Source organism: Carcharodon carcharias, chromosome 20 (genome assembly GCF_017639515.1).
Source record: "Carcharodon carcharias isolate sCarCar2 chromosome 20, sCarCar2.pri, whole genome shotgun sequence".
NCBI lineage: Eukaryota > Metazoa > Chordata > Chondrichthyes > Lamniformes > Lamnidae > Carcharodon > Carcharodon carcharias.
In genome coordinates, this window is record NC_054486.1 from 29,000,551 (window position 1) to 29,022,829 (window position 22,279).

At 41.4% G+C, this 22,279-nt stretch overlaps 1 protein-coding gene across 1 annotated transcript in view; it reads left to right on the forward strand.

Annotated features, from left to right (window-relative positions):
• Positions 1-22,279, forward strand: part of knl1 (kinetochore scaffold 1) — a 135,234-nt gene that overhangs the window by 106,782 nt on the left and 6,173 nt on the right. The window contains exons 21-25 of the mRNA XM_041214291.1: positions 819-919; positions 11,079-11,147; positions 13,699-13,808; positions 15,216-15,334; positions 16,989-17,111. Coding sequence (XP_041070225.1) covers positions 819-919; positions 11,079-11,147; positions 13,699-13,808; positions 15,216-15,334; positions 16,989-17,111 — 522 coding nt within the window. The remainder of the gene's footprint in view (positions 1-818; positions 920-11,078; positions 11,148-13,698; positions 13,809-15,215; positions 15,335-16,988; positions 17,112-22,279) is intronic.

A 22,279-nucleotide genomic window follows, 5' to 3' on the forward strand; every position in this document is an offset into this window, starting at 1 on the left:
CACTTGTGTTCTGATTATAATTTTCTTGGTACTGTGGTTAAGGAGGGAAAAATCAGCCAAGAATCTTAACCCTGACTCAATAGGCAATGACTCTTAATGAAGAATGCTTGTATGAGTTTTGGGCAAAAACAGGATCAGGCTGCAATGCCCTGTAATGTCACGCTCCATCAAAACACCTATTGACACATTGCCCAGCATTGGATGTAGATAATGAATAGAGTTGAAAGGTCGATGGCACCTATGGAACCATTCTCTGAAAACCAGGCCCACAGTGGTGAAAATGCGGATGGGAAAAACAGCTTGGTGATCTGAGGCACAGGGACCTATATTTATGGTGGCTGCTAGCAGAAAATATTAATTGTAGTGCAACCTACTGCCATTTTTATAGATAGAGATGAATTTAGATTGGGGGGCGGGGGGGACATGTTGAAATTGTTGGTAAAGAATTAAACCTTAGCACAATGTTCAAATAAATATAAGGGGGCTAATTAACTTGGGAAGGAAGAAGATCTTAAATATATATAGTACAATAAAGACTGAAAGATAAACTGCATACACTTGCAATAACCCAAGTTTCCAGGTAAACATTTCATCACATTTTCTATTGTTTTAGATTTTTAACCAGTAACAGAAAAATACCATCTCATCCCCCTGAGGAGAAAGCAGAAAACTTCATTTCAAATTTATCTTAGTGTGCAAGACTGCACAATGTTTAAATGTCTGTTCTCTACATTTCCAGTACTACTTAAAATGGTGCTTATGTAACTTGGAATGTTTAATATTTGTTCTCTTACTCTTACTTTAATTTTTCTTCACAGGCTGTTAGAATGGACATTATTTCTGTACCAGGATGGGCAGGCTGTTTACAGATTTCTGTACGAGTCCCTGGAACTTACCTTGAAGTTTGGCGAGCCTGAGTGTAAGAGTGCTATTTAATTACCTGGAAATATAAAAGTATACACATATTAGCCATTTACCAGTGCAATAGTAATTACTAAGAGCCATTGTGATTTAATGTGTCAAGTACATTGCTGTATGACTGAGTTTATCACCTCTGTTAAGCACCAAGTTTGGAAACTCAAATTCAATGATTGTTCGGCAGGTGTGCTTCTCAGTTACCTAGTTTACAGCACTGAAAAAAGCTGGCCATTCAGCTGAACTGGCCTATGCTGGCATTGCTGTGCATCCTCTAACCACCTCTCTTCATCTAACCCTATCTGTAAATCACTCTATTTCTTCCTTCTGTGCTTCCCTAGCTTTCCCTTCAATGCATTACTATAGTGAACTTTGTGAAAACTCATATTTATTGCCAATACTTGATGATCCTAAGTGCACATAAGTAGCAATAGGTTTGTTCTGTTGTCAGCTTAGCTCAGTTGGTAGCAATTGCCTTGATGGATCAGAAGATTGTGGTTTTGAGCTTCATGCCTGATCTGTATTGCAAATTTTTTTAAAAAGGCAGATTTAGCACCTTTCACAACCACAGGATCTCTCAAAGCCCTTTACAGCTAATAAAGTACTTTTGAAATGCAGTCACTCTGGTAATGTAAAAAATGTGGCAGCCAATTTGCGCACAGCAAACTCCCACAAATAGTAATGTGTTAATGACCAGATAATCTGTTTTCTCAGTGATGTTGATTGAGGGATAAATATTGGCCAGGACACTGGTGATAACTCCCCTGCTTTCTGTATGTATCCGCCTGAGATGACAGATGGTGCATTGTTATGACTTGAGAGTCTCATCTGAAAGATGACACTCCTGAAAGTGCTGCATTCCCTTGTTCCTGCTTTGGAGTGTCAACCTTGATTTTTATGCTAAAGTCCTGCAATGGGACTTGAGCCCACAACCATCTGACTCAGGCAGGAGTGCTACCAACTGAGCTAACAGTGACAGCTGTGGCAAGGAGTCATTTGGGTGAAATATTAAACTTAAGCTTCTGACTGCTCATTGATAAATCTGTGTCATGGGAAATGATAGGGTTGGTGCTGATGAAATCAAAAGGGCTAAAGAACCTTATTCATCAGAATCTATCTAATTTTTTGTACAACACTGGCATATACCTGACGAAGTGGAACGTTGCCCAGCTGTATTTATCCACTAAACGCAGGTCAAATCCAGAAGTCGGGATGTTTACTGCAGTTTTCAGTTCCATTTGCGTCTCCTCAAATAATGAGACAGGCCGTACCTGCATACAGCAAAACCTGGATAATAAGACTGAGGCTGAAAAGTGGAAATAACATTCGCACCAGGCAATGACCATCTCCAACAAGAAATAGTCTAACCACCTGCTGTCGATGTTCAACGGCTTTGCCATCAGTGAATTGCCCACCATTGATATCTTGGATGTAAACATTGATTGGAAACTTAGCATTTACATGGCTGGTGCAATTGTGGCTTCAAGAGCAGGCCAGAGGCTGGATATTCAGTGTCAAGTGACTCACCACCTGACTCCCTAAAGTCTTTCTACCACTTAAAAGGCAGAAGTCAGCAATGTAATGAAATACTCTCCACTTGCCTAGATGAGTGTGTTTCCAATAACACAGAAGAAGCTCAGGACCAGCCAGGAGAAAGCAAGTTGCTTGATTGGCACCCCATTCGCTACCTTAGAAATAAACTCTGCTCCAGTGCACCATGGCTGCAGGGAGATCCACCTACAAGATGTACAGCAACAACTCGCCAATGCTTCTTTAGCAGCACTTCCCAAACTGGGGGTCTGTACTGCTGAGAAGATCATTGGCAGCAGACACATGGGAACACCACCACCTTTAAGTTTCCCTCCAAGTCACACCCCATCCTGACTTGGAAATATGTTGCCATTTCTTCATTATTATTGGGTCAAAATCCTGGAGCCCCCTACCTAATAACACAATGAGAGAACTTCCACCACACTGACTAGAGCTCACCACCACCTTCTCAAGGGCATTTGGGGATCAGTAATACATACTCATCTTGCAAATGATGCCCACTTCCCATGAAGTAATTAGAAAAATAATGTTTTACTGGAACTAGTCAGAGGCATCATGTCCGGAGAGGGGGGTGGTGGTCAGTGATTGATTACATAATCATCAATTCAGCGATACGAATTTAAAGTGAAATGGAATCTTTTCCATTAATTATTTTACAGATGAGTGTTTGTTCGCGTTGAAACTATATAAAATGCCCCCACTCCCCCACTGTTATTGCGATCCACCATATATATAAAACTGTGAACAATAGCTGAGTAGAAAATTTCAAAACTGACATTGATAAACTTATAGGATAAGGATTACAAAACCAATGTGGGTAAATGGATTTGAGATGCAGATCAGCCATGAGCTAACTGAATGGTGGAACAGGCTTGAGAAGCTGAATGGCCCACTCCTGTTCTTTTGTGCCAGTTGGGCCGTGTTTTTTTAAAATTCAGTCTTGGGATGTGAGCTGTCCATCCATAATTGCCCTGGAAAAGGTGGTAGCGAGCCACCTTCTTGAACCGCTGCAGCTCATCTAATGTCGGTGCACATACAACGCTATTGGAGAGGGAGTTCCAGGATTTTGACAAACCAACAATGCAAACAGTAATTATAGTTCCAAGTCAGGACGGTGTGTAATTGGGAGGGGAATCTCCATGTGGTGTTCCAATGCATCTGCTTCCTTTTTCTAGCTGGTAGAGTTTGTGGGTTTGGAAGGTGCTGTTGAAATAGCCTTGGCAACTTGCTTAAGTGCCATCTTGTAGATGGTACAAAATGCTGCCGCTGTGCATCAGTGGTGGAAGGAATGAGTGTTTAAGGTGGTGGATGGAGTGCCACATGAGTGGCTGATTTGTCCTGGATGGTGTCAAGCTTCTTGAGTCTTGTTGAAGCTGGACCTAGACAGGCAAGTAAAGAATATTTCATTACACTTCTGCCTTGTGCCTTGTAGATGGTTGATAGGCTTTGGGGAGTTAATGAAATGAGCAACTCACAACAGGATTCCAAGTCTCTGACCTGCTTTTGTAGCCACTGTGTTTATATGGCTGGTTCAGTTAAACTTCTGGTGAATAGTAACCCCCAGAATGTTGATGGTCGGGGATTTGGTGATGGTAATGTCATTAAACATCAAAAGTAGATGCTTAGATTCTATCTTGTTGGAGATGGCCATTGCCTGGCACTTGAGGCGTGGATGTTACTTGCCCCATATCTGCCCAAGCCTGAATGTTCTCCAGGTCTGGGTGCGTGCAGACAATGATTGTTTCAGTACTTGAGTTGTGAATGGTACTGCACACTTCAATCAGCGAACATCCCACTTCTGACTTCATGATAGGGGGAGGTCATTGATGAAGCAGCTGAAGTTTGTTGAGCCTCGGATGTCCTGAAGAACTCCTGCTGTGATGTCCTGGAACAGAGATGGTTAACCTTCCTTCCTACACCACAGTCTCCCAATGTAATGTCAAGCCCTGATGATAGCCTAACCATCTGTATTGTAATTGTACTTCCGTTGAAGCATTTCTTTGGGAAAGAAGACCCAATGCAGTCCCACTATGTTGATCAGCTCGGTTCATGTTGGGACGTCTTTCAACTGAATCAAACTGGGACCAGTGTCCTGATGAATCATATAACTAGGACTATAGAGAAGACTTTAATCTAACTAGTGGAGGAGGAGGGATCACGTGAGGGGAAATTTGGAAAGTTGAAGAGGAAGGATAAGGCAATAGTGCAGGGTAGCAATGTAGGTAATGATAACCAGGGTGTGACAGAAAGGGACAGAGCATATAAATATAAATTGCACCAGCAATTCAGGCCAGTTGGGGAAAAATGGTAAACAGAAAGAATTAAAGGCTGTATCTGATTGCATGCAGAATTCTTGATGGATGAATTGATAGCACAAATAGAAGTAAATGAGTATGATATGTTATGTTATGATATTACAAAGACATGGTTGCAAAGTGACCACAGCTAGGACCTGAATATTCAAGAGTATTTGACATTTTTGATGGATAGAACTGGAAGGAAAAGGAGGTGGGATAGCTCTGGGATGAGAACACTGCAGTTGTGAGAATGCTCTTGGTTTGGAAGATCAAGATGCAGAATCGTTTGGGTGGCGATAAGAAATAACAAATGGAGAAGTCATTGTTGGAACAAAATTATATGCCCCCTGACAATAGCTACGTTGTAGGGCAGAGTATAAAACAAGAAATAATCGAGGTGTGTAAGAAATGTACTGCAATAAGCATGGGAGAGTTTAATCTTCATAGTGATTGGATGAACCAAAGTTGTAAAGGTAGCCTGGAGGATAAGTTTAAAGTGTATTTGGAACACTTTCTTAGAACATATGTTCTGGAACCAACCAGGGAACAGGCTATTTTAGACCTGGTAATGTGTTATGAGATGGGATTAATTAATGACCTTAAAGTGAAAGATCCTCTTGGTAAGTGTGATCATAACATGATAGTATTTCGCATTCAATTTGAGGGTGAGAAATGAGAGTCTTAAATAAAGACAATTACAAGGGCTTGAAGACAGCGTTGGCTAAAATGGAATGGGAAAATAGGTTAAAAGGAAAGACAGTAGAAAAGCAGTGGCAGATATTTGAGAAAGTATTTCATAACTCTCAATTAATATATATCCCATTGAGGAAGAAGGCTTCAACAAGAAGGATACACTGTCTTTTGTTAACGAAGGAAATAAAGTATGGCATCAAATTGAAACAAAAGATGTACAATGCTGCAAAGATTAGTGGTAGGCCAGAAGATTGGAAAAGTCTTAGAAACCAGCAAAGGATGACTAAAAATAATAGAGGGAGAAATTGGAGTATGAGAGAAAAATAACTAAAGTGAACTTTGGTCCTTTAGAGCTGAGATTGGGGAATTAATAATGGGAAGCCAGGAAAATGCAGAGACTTTGAACAAGCATTTTGCATCTACCCTCATAGTAGAAGACACAAAAAGCATCTTAAGAACAGTAGAAAAGCAGGGGGCAAAAGGGAAGGCATAATTTGAAGCAATCACAATCACTAGAGAAAAAGTATTAGGAAAATTAATGGGACTAAAGGTTGACCAGTTCCCTGGACCTGATGGCCTGCATCCTGTCAGAAAGATATAATGTTATTGGAATTTATTGTAAAATAGGGGTGTGTGTGGTGTGTGTGTTGTGTGTGTGTTCGATCTGAAGGCTTTGATGTGTTAGATGAGCTAGGTTTGAAATGTTATGTAGGTAAACATGGGGGGAAGTTTGGAATGTAAGGTATAAAAAAAATTTGCATTTTTAAATCAACCAGACTAGGTTGTTTTCAAAGGAGAGATGAAATATATCACCTAGCCAGGTGAAGTTCAGAAATGGCATGTTTATTTTTCCCAAAGATTACTGGTAAAAATTAGTACTAAGATAAACTTTTATGATCAGGGAGGTAAAGTCCAAAGACATCGCGAAACAATGGGAATTTGCATTCAAAGGGGACAATATGTATAAAGGAGAGAAGGATGTGTGTAAAGGTAGGCATTTTAAGATCTAACAAGTGTGAAAAGCCTTCAACATCTATGCCTCAAGCTGCTGTCTACAACAAACTGAGGTTAAGAAAACTCACTTTGAATCGGGTTGTTCAGGGTATCACGTTTCTTTGCCTGGGTCTTTTAAAATCTGTGTCTTACTGTTGCCTTAATGGAGGTGTAACTGGGAGTCAGATTAATTAGGGGATTTAGAAGTTATTATAGTTGTAATTTGTAGGCATTTGTATTTGCTTAAAATCATTTCTCTTATTAATAAATATTTAATCTAGTTTTGTAAAAACCTACAATCCCCGGTGATCTTATTATTTAATTCAAAGCCCATATCTCAAAACATACAAATTGCAAAATTAGTTGTGGCAGTTGTCTCAAGTTGCCCTTTGGGATTTGAACAACTCAGCATTTACCATCAGCTGTGCCATAACAATCCTAGGGCCTTAAAAGAACGGGCTGAAGAGACCGTGGATGGATTTATTATAATTTTCCAGAATATAGGAGATTTGGGAACAGTCCCAGTGGATTGGAAAACTGCGAATGTAAAACTTCTATCCAAGGAAGGAGGGAAAAATTAAAGCAGGAAACTATAGGCCAGTTAGCCTAACATTATCTGCTCTTCTTGAGTTCTCTGCCCAGAGGCAGGTCCCGAATCCACCCTAGTTGGAACAGCTACCCCCATGCTGCTGGCGTCATATTTTCCAAATCAGGCAGAGTCAGCATGGTTTTGTGAAAGGGAAATGGTGTTTGACAAATTTATTAGAATCCTATGAGGGTGTAACAAGCAGGTTGGAGAACGGGGAACCAGTGGATGTAGTATCTTTGAATTTCCAAAAGGCATCCAATAAGGTACCACATCAAAGGTTACTGCACAAGGTAAGACCTCATTTTGTGGGGGGTGATTTATTAAAATATATTGGCTGTCTAACAGGAAACAGAATCAGAAGAAATGGATCACTTTCAGGTTGGCAAACTAACGAGTGGAGTGCCACAGGGATGAGGGCTGGGGCCTCAAATATTTGCAATCTATCTCAATGACTTGAATGAAACGATCGGCTGTGTTATAACCGAGGGCAGAATTTTTATCTTGGCAGATGCGCGCGCACCCAGCCTGCTCGAGCGTAAAATGACATGCGTTGACGTCGGGCGAGCGTCCTGATGTCACTGCACAGTCATGCGATATTCGGTCGGCGGAGGGGCAGCGGAATCAGCAACATGCCCGCCGACAATTAAAAGGCCTATTAAGGCCATTAAAAAAATAATTAACTTAAATTTTTTGCTGCCTGTCCAACCTTACAGTTGGCGGACAGGCGAAAAGGCCAAGTGGCCTTTGCACTTCTTAGGAAACCTCGTGCACAGGCAGGATGAGGTTTCCAACAGCAAATAAAAATAAAACGAAACATTTTGCATTTCATTTATAACATGTCCCTGCTCATGTGACAGAGTCACTTGAGAGGACGTCTTATAACATTTAAAAACATTTTTTTTTGAAAACTGTTCTCTCTGAGGCAGCTCTGTGCCTCGAGGAGATTTTCAAGCGTGCACAAGTGTGAAGTTTGCACTTGCTCTCTTCCCGGCCCGCCAGCGTGAAGTTGCAGGCCAGTCCTAATCACGGCTGGCGGTCGGCTTCCCGTACGTCCCTGACAAGGGCAGAATCCTGCTCCTAATTTACTACTAATTGGCAACAGATGAAGCCCGTGAAGAATACAAAGAAAGTAGGAAGAAACTTAAGCAAGGAGGCAGGAGGGCTAAAAGTGGTCATGAAAAGTCACTTGCAACCAGGATTAAGGAAAATCCCAAGGCCTTTTATACATATGTAAAAAGCAAGAGAGTAACCAGGGAAAGGGTGGGCCCACTCAGGGACAGAGGTGGGAATCTGTGTGTGGAGCCGGAAAAATGGGAGAGATACTAAATGAATACTTCTCATCAGTATTCACCAAAGAGAAGGACTTAGCAGTCGATTTGTCAAGGGAAAAGTGTGTCGATAGCCTGGATCATGTTGAGATCAAAAAAGAGGAGGTGTTAGGCCTCTTGAAGAATATTAAGGTGGATAAGTCCCCAGGGCCAGATGGAATCTACCCCAGAGTACTGAGGGAGGCAAGGGAGGAGATTGCTGGGGCCTTGACAGAAATCTTTGTATCCTCACTGGCTATGGGTGAGGTCCCAGAGGACTGGAGAATGGCCAATGTTGTTCCATTGTTTAAGAAGGGTAGCAGGGATAATCCAGGAAATTACAGGCCGGTGAGCCTTATGTCAGTGGTAGGGAAATTATTGGAGAAGATTCTTCGTGACAGGATTTACTACCATTTGGAAGCAAATGGGCGTATGAGTGAGAGGCAGCATGGTTTTGTGAAGGGGAGGTCATGTCTCACTAACTTGATTGAGTTTTTCGAGGAAATGACAAAGATGATCGACGATGGAAGGGCAGTGGATGTTATATACATGGATTTCAGTAAGGCCTTTGACAAGGTCCCTCATGGCAGACTGGTACAGAAGGTAAAGTCGCATGGGATCAGAGGTAAGCTGGCAGGATGGATACAGAATTGGCTTGGTCATAGAAGACAGAGGGTAGCAGTGGAAGGGTGCTTTTCTGAATGGAGAGCTGTGACTAGTGGAGTTCCGCATGGATCAGTGCTGGGACCTTTGCTGTTTGTAGTATATATAAATGATTTGGAGGAAAATGTAACTGGGCTAATTAGTAAGTTCGCAGATGACATTAATGTTGGAGGAGTTGCAGATAGTGAAGAGGATTGTCAAAGGATACAACGGATATAGATCGGTTGGAGACTTGGGCGGAGAAATGGCAGATGGAGTTTAATCCGGACAAATGCAAGGTAATGCATTTTGGAAGGTCTAATACAGGCAGGAATTATACAGTAAATGGCAGAACCCTTAAGTGCATCGACGGACAGAAGGATCTGGGTGTACAGGTCCACAGGTCACTGAAAGTGGCAACGCAGGTAGATAAGGTAGTCAGGAAGGCATATGGCATGCTTGCCTTCATTGGCAGGGGTATTGAGTATAAAAGCTGGGAAGTCATGCTGCAGCTGTATAGAACCTTGGTTAGGCCACACTTGGCATGCAATTCTGGTCACCGCACTACCAGAAGGATACGGAGGTGTTGGAGAGGGTGCAGGGAGGTTTACCAGGATCCTGCCTGGTCTGGAGGTTATTAGCTATGAGGAGAGGTTGGAGAAACTCAGATTGTTCTCACTAGAACGACGGAGATTGAGGGGCGACTTGACAGAAGTTTACAAAATTATGAGTGGCATGGACAGAGTAGATAATCAGAAGCTTTTTCCCAGGGTGGAAGAGTCAATTACTAGGGGACATAGATTTAAGGTGAGTGGAGAAAACTATAAAGGAGATGTGTGGGGCAAGTTTTTTATGCAGAGGGTAGTGAGTGTCTGGAATTTGCTGCCAAAGGAGGTGGTGGAAGCAGGTACAATAGTGGTGTTTAAGAGGCAGCTTGACAAATACATGAATAGGATGGGAATAGAGGGATATGGACCCCAGAAGTGCAAAATGTTTTAGTTGACGGGCAATATGATCGGCGCAGGCTTGGAGGGCCGAAGGGCCTGTTCCTGTGCTGTACTTTTCTTTGTTCTATGTAATGACGCAAGGATAGATAGGAAAGCATGTTGTGAGGAGGATACAAAGAGTCTGTAAAGAGATATAAATCGATGAAGTGAGTGGGCAAAAATTTAGCAGGTGGAGTACAATGTGGGAAAATGAGAGGGTGTCCACTTTGCGAGGAAGAATAGAAAAGCAGAATATTATTTAAATTGAGACAGACTGCAGAGTGCTGTAGTACAAAGGGATCTGGGTATTCTTGTAAATGAATCACAAAGTTGGCCTGAAGGTACAGCAAGTAATTAGGAAGGCAAATGGAATATTGGTCTTTATTGCAGGGAAAGTATGTGAAGTTTTATAAAAGTTGGGAAATTTTGCTACAACCATACAGCATATTGGTGAGATCACACCTTGTACAGTTTTGGTCATCTTACTTAAGAGGGGGGATACACTTGCATTAGAAGCAGTTCGGAGAAGGTTCACTTGGCTGACTCCTGGGATGAAAGGGTTTTTCTTATGATGAAACGTTGACCAGGTTGGGCTTAAACTAGTTGGAATAGAAGAATAAGGGGTGATCTTATAGAGACATATGAGATTCTAAGGGGGCTTGACAAGTTAGATGCGGAGAAATTGGGGGAATCTAGAACTAGGGAGCACAGGTTAAAACTAAGGGTCCCCTATTTAAGATACAGATGATGAGAAATTTCTTTTCTCGCAGGGTCATTAGTCTATGGAATTTTCTTCCATAGAAAGCAGTGAAGGCTGGGTCATAGAATATATTCAGGGCTGAGCTAGACAGATTTTTGATATATAAGGAAGCCCAGTGTTATGGGAGGCAGGTAGGAAAATGGAGTTAAGGCCACAATCAGATCATCCATGATCTTATTGAATGGTGGAGCAAGCTCGATGGGCCTAATAGCCAGCTCCTACTTTTATTTCTTATGATCATAATTTTTAGTGGGTTATTTAATAAAGTTAACTGTTGTCAATGTATTTTTTGTTTTCAGACCTGCTGGCTCCAAACTAATTTATTGACTTTTATCTTAAATGCAGGTGGTGGGGTCTCTTCTGGTGAGAAGTGCAGGAGAATCCTTGACATTAATCTTATATCTACCTTGGATGGTGAGTTAAAAGATCCTATAGTTGGACCTTAAATGAAAATTCCGAAGATATTTTTGCTTTAAATACTTCAATTGATTGACTAGTTTAAAAATAAATGTAAATGTGTGCCTAGGCACCCAGTTAAATGAATCCCAGGTTTTATTAAAAGTTCTGCTTAAGTTGGATATGGCTGCAGGATTTACTGTAGGAATCCAATGCTAGTTTTAAAACCATAACTGAAGCAATTTGGAATTTTTATGTGTACTTTTAGACCCAGTAGGCAGATTTTGTAGTTAAGGAAGAGCAGGATATTGCTCTTAAATATTATGAAAGGGCTTTATAGGGTAGATGCAGAGAAAATGTTGCCAATTGTGGGGAAATACCAAAACTTTGGGCCATTAATAGTAACTGATAGGGAATTCAGAAGAAACCTTTTACCCAAAGACTGGTGAGAAAGTAAAACTTGCTACCACAAGGCGTAGTTGAGATGAAAGCACAGACGGAGTTAAGGAGAAGCCAGATAAACACATGAGGCAGAAAGGAACGGAAGCTTATGCTGATGAGGTTAGACAAAGAGGCTCATGTGGAACATCGGAACAGGAGTAGGCCATTCAGCTTGTCCAGCCTAATCTGCCATTCAATTAGATCATGGCTGATCATTACCTCAACGCCACTTACCCGCACTATCTCCATATTCCTGTCATTAGTCTCCAGAAATCTATCGATTTTTGTCTTAAACATGCTCAATGACTGAGCTTCCTCAGCCCTCTGGGGTAGAGAATTCCAAAGATTCACCACTCGAATTGAAGAAATTCCTCCTCATCTCATGGCCTATTCTTATCCTGTGATTATGTTCCCTAGTTTTAGACTCACCAGCCAAGGGAAACATCTTATCCCATTCACCCTGTCACACCCTGTAAGGATTTTGCGAGTTTCGATGAGGTCACCCCTCATTCTTCAAAACTCTTAAGGAATACAGACCTGGTCTCCTCAATCTCTCCTCAAGACAATCTGCAATCCCAGGGATTAATGTGGTGAACCTCCATTGCAATCCCTCTATGAAAAGTATATTCTTCTTTAAATAAGGGGACCAAACAGTCTGCACAATATTCTGGATGAGGTCTCACCAAGGCTCTTAACTGCAGCAAGACATCCTTACTCCTGTCCTCATACCCTCATTATGAAGGCCAACATTTGCCTTCCTAATTACTTGCTCCACTTGCATGCTAATTTTAGTGACTCATGAACAAAGACACCCGGGGCCCTTTGGACACCAGCCCTTCCCAATCTTTCATCATTTAAGAAATATTCTGTCTTTCTGTTTTTTCTACCAAAGTGAATAACTTCATACTTATTAACATTATATTCCATCTGCCATGTTCTAGCCATTCAGTTAGCCTATCCAAGTCCTCTTGAAGCCTCCTTGCAGCCTCCTCACAACTTACATTCCCATCCAACAAAAACAAAAATAGCTGGAAAAACTTAGCAGGTCTGACAGCATCTGTGGAGAGGAAGACAGAGTTAACGTTTCAAGAGCTGGTTCTGATGAAGAGTCTTACGGAATCAAAATATTAACTTTGTCTTCCTCTCCACAGATGCTGTCAGACCTGCTGAGTTTTTCCAGCTATTTTTGTTTTTGTTTCAGATTTCCAGCATCTGCAGTATTTTGCTTTTACATTCCCATCCAGTTTGGTGTTATCAGCAAATTTAGAAATATTACATTTGGTCCCCGCATCCAAATAATTTATATAGATTATGAACAGCTGTGGGCCTAGCACTGATCCTTGCGGAACCCCACTAGTAACAGCCTGTCATTCTGATAATTATCAGTTGATTCCTGCTCTCTGCTTTCTGCCTGTTAACCAATTCTCAATCCATAGCAGTATATTACCCCAATCCCATGTGCTCAAATTTTATTTACTAACCTCCTGTGTGGGACCTTAACAAAAGCCTTCTGAAAATCCAAATACACCACATCCACTGGTTCTCCTTCATCAATGCTATAAGGGCATTCCTCAAAAAAAAGTTTGTCAAATATGACTTTCCGTTCATAAATCTATGTTGACTCTGCCCAATTTTAGCATTATTTTCTAAATGTTCAGTTATCACATCCTTTATAATAGATTCATACAGAGCATAAACATCATATAGACCTGTTGGTCAGAATGTCCTGTTTCTGTGCTGTACATCCTATACAAATAAAACATTGAAGAAAGATAAATACAATAAATGCTCAAAGAGTACAGAATCATCTCCTAGATGGCAACTACCACCTCCACAGAAATGTATTTAGTACTAGCTGTTCAATCTTTAAACTATTACAAAGCAAAATTCGGATGTTTATCAGCAATCCAGATTTACTTCCAACCTGTGTAGTTCGTTGTGTGTGTGTCGGGGGGGGGGGGGCGGTGGGGAATTAACAAATAAGTTAATCCAGTTAACAAATTTTATGAAAGTTCTTTGTGCTGTTAATCTTGGTTTTAAAACTAAACACAGAATTTTCAGTCAAATCTGCATTAAAAATGTTCCCTGAAATAACACCCATTTTTAATTTTTTGCTTTTGTTCTTCAGAAGGTGAGGCTCCATTACACTCAAAGCTTGTTCATGAGCTAATTATGACATACTGGGAGAGCCAAGGCAGCTGGCATGACATTTACACAAATGAATCACAGCTCCCCATGGTATGGATAAAATTCTGACTGGAGTTTATTGCACAATCATTCCTTTTGTCATATAATCACCCTTGCGCCCCCCCCCCCCACCCCAATCACAGATTATCTTCATTGTTCTTTCCTCTTCTACCATGACTTGATTTCCCTGGTTTTGTATTTACAAATGAACTTGAGTATTGACAACTAATAAACTGATAAATCCTAACTTCTTTCAGTTCTGAAAAAAGGTTGTTGAAATGTTAACTCTTTTTCTCTTTCCATAGATTCTGCCAGTATTTTCTGTTGTTTCAGATTTCCAGCACCCGTAGTTTTGCTTTTGTTCTACAATTAATTCGTTGCTTTTTGGCACTACCACCACTATTGCTTCCATTTTTGAGGGACAGGAAGCAAGTGGGTAGGATTCTGCGACAAATCACAAAGTGGAGCAATCTGTTAATTGTAATTGCAAAGGGCCGTTAGTTGAAATTATGGTCTGGCCTTATTTTTTTTACCTTCATTGGGTGCGTTTTCCCAGTTCTGGGACAGGCTTGTCGACATAGTACTCTGCTGTTGGTTTGCAATTTGCCACAGGAGAATGAAAAATCTTGCAATTGGCATGTTGGTGCGGAAGCACACCTGATATCAGCTGACCAGAGTAACATGTTGGCAGGTATAGTGATGTCTGTCACTGAACTCACTTCTAGTGAGAGGCCACAGAAGGGCTTACTGGAGTTCATATGTATTTTGATTAATTTATAAATTTTGAGACTTTTTTATGTGGGTGGTTTTCTTCTGGTATACTCCAGAAGAAGTAGTGGCAGAAACTGTTTCTTGGATTATCTATAAATCAAGTGAATAAATACTAAATGTTTCTTAAAATATATGGAGAAAGGACATGGAATAGGACATGGACTAGTTGGCTATGGCACAATGGGCCAAATGGTCAGTTCCAGTGCTATAACATTTGGTGATTCTGAAGTTTCTCAAATGCTACATATATATGATTTTGTTCAATTTGTTAATTGCTCAAGTTAAAAACCAGAACCTTGAACTTGGTTTCTCAGTTAAACAAACATTTTGAGTTGTAAGCTGTAATTTAGGTGTAAAGTCTTGTTTGTAATCCAGTTTGATCAAAAACAGATTGCCTTATTCAGACTTTTTTTTTCTCCACTTATGTGTTACAAAACCTTGACCAGCAAGACATAGTGGGAACAGTCTGATTCACAGTATAATATACAGATTGAAAACTATAATCTGCAGTGTTACTGTTAGATTACTGATCTGTCTTCAGTCTTTTGTGTGTTTTAATACAGTTTATGGCCCATAGCTCTTGACCTCTTCTAGACATGTAAGGGCTGATGTACTCTGGTAAATTGAAAAGCTTGAGCAGTCATTTCTGGTTTGGATAACATTCCAAATCTCTCTTTACCATTCCAGCTCTTACTTGATGTCTCCCTAGTGGTGGGTCGATGTCGGTTGCTTGGGGATGAATTGGAATATTTGCTGAACTGGGGATCAAAATTTGACATTCTGAAGACTGAGATTCAACAAATGGAGTAAGTGTAGTAGTAACAAATTGCTTGTTATTATCTGGTTGTAGAATCGCTGGGAGAGTGGGAATGTAAGAGCCCAGATTTTGAAGCATGTGTAACCTTTCTCTTCTCTATCCTCAACCCACCCTTTCCAAAGTAACCAGGCATTGTAGTTATATCTGCCACTCCAAAATTTAATGTGATTACTTTGTGTCCACGTGCAGTCTCAGTCTACCTTTGACATTATATGTGGGTCAGGGTTTGTATTCCCAGGTTGAGCTTTGTTCTAACTCTTGTCCCCTTGACCAACCACACCAGGCAAAAACAGTATCCAAAAGATAAATTGGAGCTAGGAGAAGCATTTGAGAGCTTGGCAGGCATTCAGCAACAAAAAAGCCTTGTGTATCCATTTGTGGTTCCATTCTTATCTATCTAATCGTAGCCAGGGAATCATTTACATTGGCTTCTCTTCCTGATCTGGCATCATCACTTTTGTTCCCCAAAGATCTATACTTGGCTCGCTCCAACTTCTCATCTATAAGCTATAAGCTGCACTTGATGACATTAGCCGAAGACAGTGTTCATTTTCACATCTACGCTGACGGCACCCTGCTCTACCTGACCACCATCACTCTCAACTCCTCCACTGTTGTTATTATTATTATTATCGTTGCTTATGCAAAGTCTTGTACTGGATGAACAAAAATTTCTTCCAAATAAATATTGGGAATGCTGAAGCCATTGTTTTTGGTCCCTGCACCAAACTCTATTCCATAGCTACCTACTCCATCCCTCTCCCTGGCAACAGTCTGAGATTAAGTTAGCCTGTTTGCAACCTTGGCATCACACTTGATCCTGAGATGAGCTTCTGACCTTGTACTCATGCCATCATTATGACTGCCTATTTCCATCTCCATAACATTGCCTGACTTGGACCCTGTCACAGCTCATCTGCTGCTGAAACCCTCATTTGTTTCTTTGTTACTTCTACTCATCTATCCCAGCACACTCCTGGCTGACCTCACATTCTACCCTCCGTTAACTTGAGGTCATCAAAAAACTCTACTGCCTGAGTCTTAACTTGCAGTCCCCCTATCACTCCCACACTCACTGACCTATATTGGCTCCAGGTCAAGCAACATCTTGACTTTAAAATCCTGATCCTTGATGTAAAATCCCTCTGTGGCCATGGCCCTCCCTATCTCTATAGCCTGCTCCAGCCTCACAACCCTCTTGAGATATCTGCACTCCTCTAATTCTGGCCTCTTTGCATTCCCAATTATGATTGCTCCACCATTGGTGACTAGGCCTGAAGTTCTGGAATTCCCTCCCGACACCTCTCTCCTAACTTTCCCCCTTTAAGACACTCCTTAAAATCAATCTTTTGACCAAGGTTTTGGTCATCTGACATAATTCCTCCTTATGTGGCTTGCTGTCATACTTTTGTTTTTTCAATGTTCCTGTGAAGCATCTTTGGATGTTCATTGTGCTAAAGGCGTTATAAATTTAGGTTGTTGTATCAGTCCTGGTTCCCATTTGCCTCCTTAAATACATAAATCACCCTGAAACTTGAGTCTACCGTTAAGGAGTTGGTCACAGTCCTGTATGATGATTTGAAAGTCTGTCTTTGCTGCAGTTGCATTGGTCTCTCTCCATGATCATTATTTTTCTTTTGCAGCGTGAAGTATCTTTTCTCGAGTTACGATGCATTGTCGAAATTTGAGCTTACATTTCATTTCAAGCCAAGCTATCCATGGTGCCCTCTGCAGTTCACGTTTAACTCTTGGTTCGGAAACATCAGGTGGGTCCATGGGTCCATGTACCCTGTATAAATTTCTTAAAGCTCTTGGCCCTGTTCCAGAATAGTGTCACCTCTCAAATAGAACTGAAAACGTGGAGTAGGAATGCAGCTCTTGGAGGAAGGTTGCATACACTTTCCACAGGATTGAGGGAAAGCATCAATAGTGTTGATGCACAAGGCCTGAAAATTTTCTTATCCAGCTCTACATGGAATACAGTTCCGCAGGTACTGACACCCAGATAATACTATGATTAGTCTTGATGGTAAACCTTTGGCTCCTTATTTAACCATGTAGAGCATCACAGCAAAGCTTGGTCTTGTCCTCGCTTAACATCAATACGTGCATGTTCATGCTGGGGTAAATTCCAATCAAGAGCAGGGCACTTACTTTAATTCCTTCCCCCTTATACCACTCACCCCCACCCCCCTCCAATTCACAATACCTGACTCTGAAAGGACTTGTAGTCCAATAGAAATTTGACACACTGACCACAGACCAAGGATCAAACCCTGAATGTGTCTTAGCTGGATAAAATCACTGAGCTATCAGGGTTGCATCTCATTGTCATTATTCGACAGTGGGAAGACTTTTCAGGCTACGTAAAAGTTGAGAACTTTATTACTGAGTACAACTCTAACCACACCCAGCATATGTACATTGCACGCTTTGCACCAGAAGGTCACTTTTTTAAAAAAAAAATGCTCAGAAGTGGGAATCTTGACTGATTTCACCGCGGGTACATTTAGATTGTTTATAGTCCCTGTACTATTGTTCCAATTGGGGAATCGGGGACCTCGTGGAATGTATGGCTCAATGATGCATATGCCTGTATATTCTAGGTCTGTATGACAATGGCAATGGTGATAAAAGATTCCACATATCAAGTTATCGGATCTTACCCACTGTATCAGATCAGTCAATATTTTCTGACTCAGCATCTCCTGCTGGAAAGCGCACTCAGGGACATAATTGAGTTTTGTAGTTTTTGTGTGCCTCCTGTAGTTAATTAGCCTCCTGCATTCACTGTCCCATCTCCCAAATAAAAATGGTCAATTTGTTTGAGGTATTGCAGGGTGGCTGGAAACTGTGGAACTGTAGTCTAGCAGAGTTATTATCTTAAGAGAGGAGGGTATAAAGGGAAAACATGACCAAGCAATGATCTTTTAATTTCTGCAGTTCTTGTAAACAGTGTTGTAAACATTCTAATGTTTAATTGGGAGCACAACCTCTTTTGAAAGGGACAGATTGGAATTTAAATGATTAAGTATGATAGATAAACAATGGCAAACATGTAAGGAAATATTTAATGGCCAGAATTTTAAGTCCCATAGGCTTGCATGCACCCGACCTGTCTGAAATAGCGTGAGATGACAGCGAGCGAGCGTCCCGACATCATCACGCACTTGCACGATATCCCACTCTGGCATGCACGGCAATTGGAAGCGCGCCCGCCAACGATTAAGCGGGCAATTAAACCCATTAAGGAGACAATTGAAAGCAATTTTTTCGTTGTGGCCCTTCCACTTATACGGTTGGCAGATGGGCCAATCCATCAGGCGTCCTTTACATTTTTGCTCAAACCCAGATCCAGGGCAGGATGAAATCTCCGTGGGAAAATAAAAACATATCTAGGGACTTTTCTTTTATGAGGTATGCTTTCCGGTGCTTAATTGTGCTGTATGGAATATTTTGTAGCATTTTTGTTGTTTTGTTTATTCTGTGGAGATCTGCAGCTCCCTGAGGCAGCTGTCTGCCTTCAGGGAGCTCAATGGAAGCACTCACTAGCACCCATGGTGACATTGGCACCTGCCCTCTCCCTGCCCCAACCGCGAGTTTTGAGCCTTTCTCAGCATGCTTTTCACACTGGCTGGCCAATTAATGGCTCGTCAGTGTCAGATTGCGGTCAGGGACCCGTTTACTGTCCACTCCTGGGCCCGCATACCCAACAAGCGAAAAATTCAGGCCAATGATTTTGAATGGTATATCCCACTGAGGAATGAAAGCTCCACAAGAAAAGCCATCCATCCATAGTTAACTAAAGAGTATAAGAATAGTATTCGATTAAAAGAAGAGGTTTTTAAGCCACTGCGATGGTTGCTGCAGCTGCAGTCATGGCAACTGCCATTGCCTTAGCAACTGTAGCTGCCCTGCTGGAGAAGTAAAACCAGGGGATGAATCATACAAACCAGTAAGGAGTCACATTCAATTTTTGAATGGTGACAGGAGTGGCCATTTTGAATGGCCACAATAAACTGACTGAACAATATGGGGAGGATGACTCATGCAATGGACCACAGACACAATAACACCTTTTAATGTAATGTGATATCCCAAGGCGTTAGACAGGCGCAATAAAATAGTAGAGATGTGGTGAAATATATACTGATTAAGGGGGGGGGTGGAACCGGTGAAGCTGGATAGAAGGCCAGCAATAGGTAGAGGCAAAGGAGAGATGGCAAAAGATGTCATAAACAAAGGTCAAAGAGTTGTTAATGGTGGTGGTACTGGCTAAATGAGATACTAATGGTGACATTAAGAAAGCAAAATGTGATAATGGCAGGACCAGGGTCTGGAAAGTGACAAATGGCCCTAGTGGGGGTGGGGTGGGGGGGAGGGGACGATGGTGGGAAGAAAGATTGAAAATAGGCTAAAAGCTGAGGATAAAACAATGAATGAGAATGGAAATAAATTTTTAAGATTATGAAAATAAGTGGAAAAAAATTAATAAAAATGAAAATGGAAAAAAGGAGGATGAAAAGGGGGGTCAGGATGGAGGAGAGAGTTCATGGTCTGAGGTTGTTGAACTCAATGTTAAGTCCGAAAAGCTGTAAAGTGCCTAATCGGAAGGTGAGGTGCTGTTCCTCCAGTTTGTGTTGGGCTGGAACATTGCAGCAGTCTAAGGACAGACATGTGGGCATGAGAGCAGGATGGGGTGTTGATTGGCAAGCGACAGGAAGGTCTGGGTCATGCTTGCAGACAGACCGAAGCGATCACCCAGTCTGCGTTTGGTCTCTCCAATGTAGAGGAGACCACATTGGGAGCAGTAAATGCAGTAGACCAAATTGAGAGAAGTGCAAGTGAAGTGCTGCTTCATTTGAAAGGAGTGTTTCGCCCCTTAGACGGTGAGATGGGGGGAAGTAAAGGGGCAGGTGTTGCACCTTCTGCAATTGCAGGGAAGGTGCTGTGGGAGGGGATGGGGGTTCTATCCAACTTCACCGGTTCCACCCCCCCTTAATCAGTATATATTTCACCACATCTCTACCTCCCTTTAGATCTGAAGAAGAGTCATACGGACTCGAAACGTTATCTCTGTCTGTCTCTCTCCACAGATACCGTCAGACCTGAGTTTTTCCAACATTTTTTGTTTGCGTTTCAGATTTCCAGTATTTTGCCTTTATTATAGCAATAAAATAGTACTGGATAATACTGAGCAACAGAAGGGGATATTAGGTCAGATGACCAAAAGCTTTAGGTTTTAAGGAGCATCTTGAAGGAAGAAAATGAAGTAGAGGGGAGAAGTGCACTGAGGGAATTCTAGATCTTGGAGCCCCAAACAATGTAGGCACGACCGCCATTGGTGAGTGACTAAAATTGGGGATACTCAAGAGGCCAGAATTAGAGGAGCTCAGATATCTCGGAGAGTTTATGTTTGGAGGAGATTACAGAGAATGGGACAGGTGAGGCCATGGAGGGATTTGAAAACAAGAATGAGAGTTTTAAAATCAAGTTCCCTGTTTCCCCTAGCAGAGAGGTCAATTACCAGGGGGCACAGATTTAAGGTGATTTGTAGAAGGATTAGAAGGCAAATGAGGAAAATCTTATTCACCCAGAGGGTGGTGGGTATTTGGAATTCACTGCTTGATTTGGTGGTGGAGGCAAAAACCCTCAACTCATTTAAAAGGCATCTGGATCTGCACCCAAAGTGCTGTAACCTGCAAGACTACAGATCAGGTGCTGGAAGGTGGTATTAAAATCGGTAGCTAGTTTTTTGTTCTTTTTTGGTTGGTGCAGACATGATGGGTTGAATGGCCTCTTTCTGTGCTGTAACTTTGCTATGGTTCGATGGTTAAAGTTTCTGAGCAGAAGACGCAAAATCCTTACCGGAAATCATTGGGAATCATGGGCCTAATGAGAGGGAAGAACTTAAATTAATTAATATCAGTAAAGAAAAAGCAGTGAAGATATTTAATAGAATTAAAAACCAACACATCCCTTGGCCATCATGACCTACAAATTAGAGTCTTAAAAGAGGTGGCTGCAGAGATGATGAATGCATTGGTTGTGATCTTCCAAAATTTCCTCTACGGGAATGGTCCCAGCAGATTGGAAGGTAGCAAATCTAACACCATTATTCAGGAAAGGAGGGAGGGAGAAAATTAAACTACAGGCCAGTTAATCTGACATCAGTCATCAGGAAAATGCTGGAATCTGTGAAGTAAGTGATTACAGGCTACTTGGAAAATCACTCATGTCATCATGATTTGATGAAAGGTAAACTGCATTTGACAGATCCATTAGAGATTCTTGAGGATGTAATGAGCAGCGTGGATAAAGAGGAAGCAGTGGATTTGTATATTTGGATTTTCAAAAGGTAAAGCATAGGGCCACATGAAAGATTGTTACCCAGGATAAGGGCTTATGGATTTGGGCAAGTGACATATTAGCATGGATGGAGGACTGATGAAAGGACAGAAAACAGGAACAAGTTAATCATTTTTAGGTAGGCAGGCTGCTAACTAGTAGGGTGTTTGAGCTTAAACTGTTAATGACTTGGATGAAGAGACTGAATAATGTACCCAGTTGGCTCAAGATAGAAAATTAGGTGGGAAAGTAAGCTGCAGGGAGGACACAGAGGTTGCAAAGGAATATAAAACAGGTTGAATAAGCGGGCAAGAGGTGGCAGCCAGACTGTAATATAGGGAAAAGAGATCTTTCACTTTGGTGGAAGAATAGGAAAACAGATATTTTGTTTTAAATGGTGTGGAACTATTAAATGTTCAGAGGAATGTGAGTGTCTTTGAAACAATGTTAACATACAGGTACAGAAAATAGTTAGGAAGACAAATGGTATGTTGGCCTTTAAGGTAAGGGATTGGAGAGCAAGAGTAAGGACTCTTGCTGCAATTATACAGGTCTTTGAAACCGCACCTGGAGTACTGCATATAGT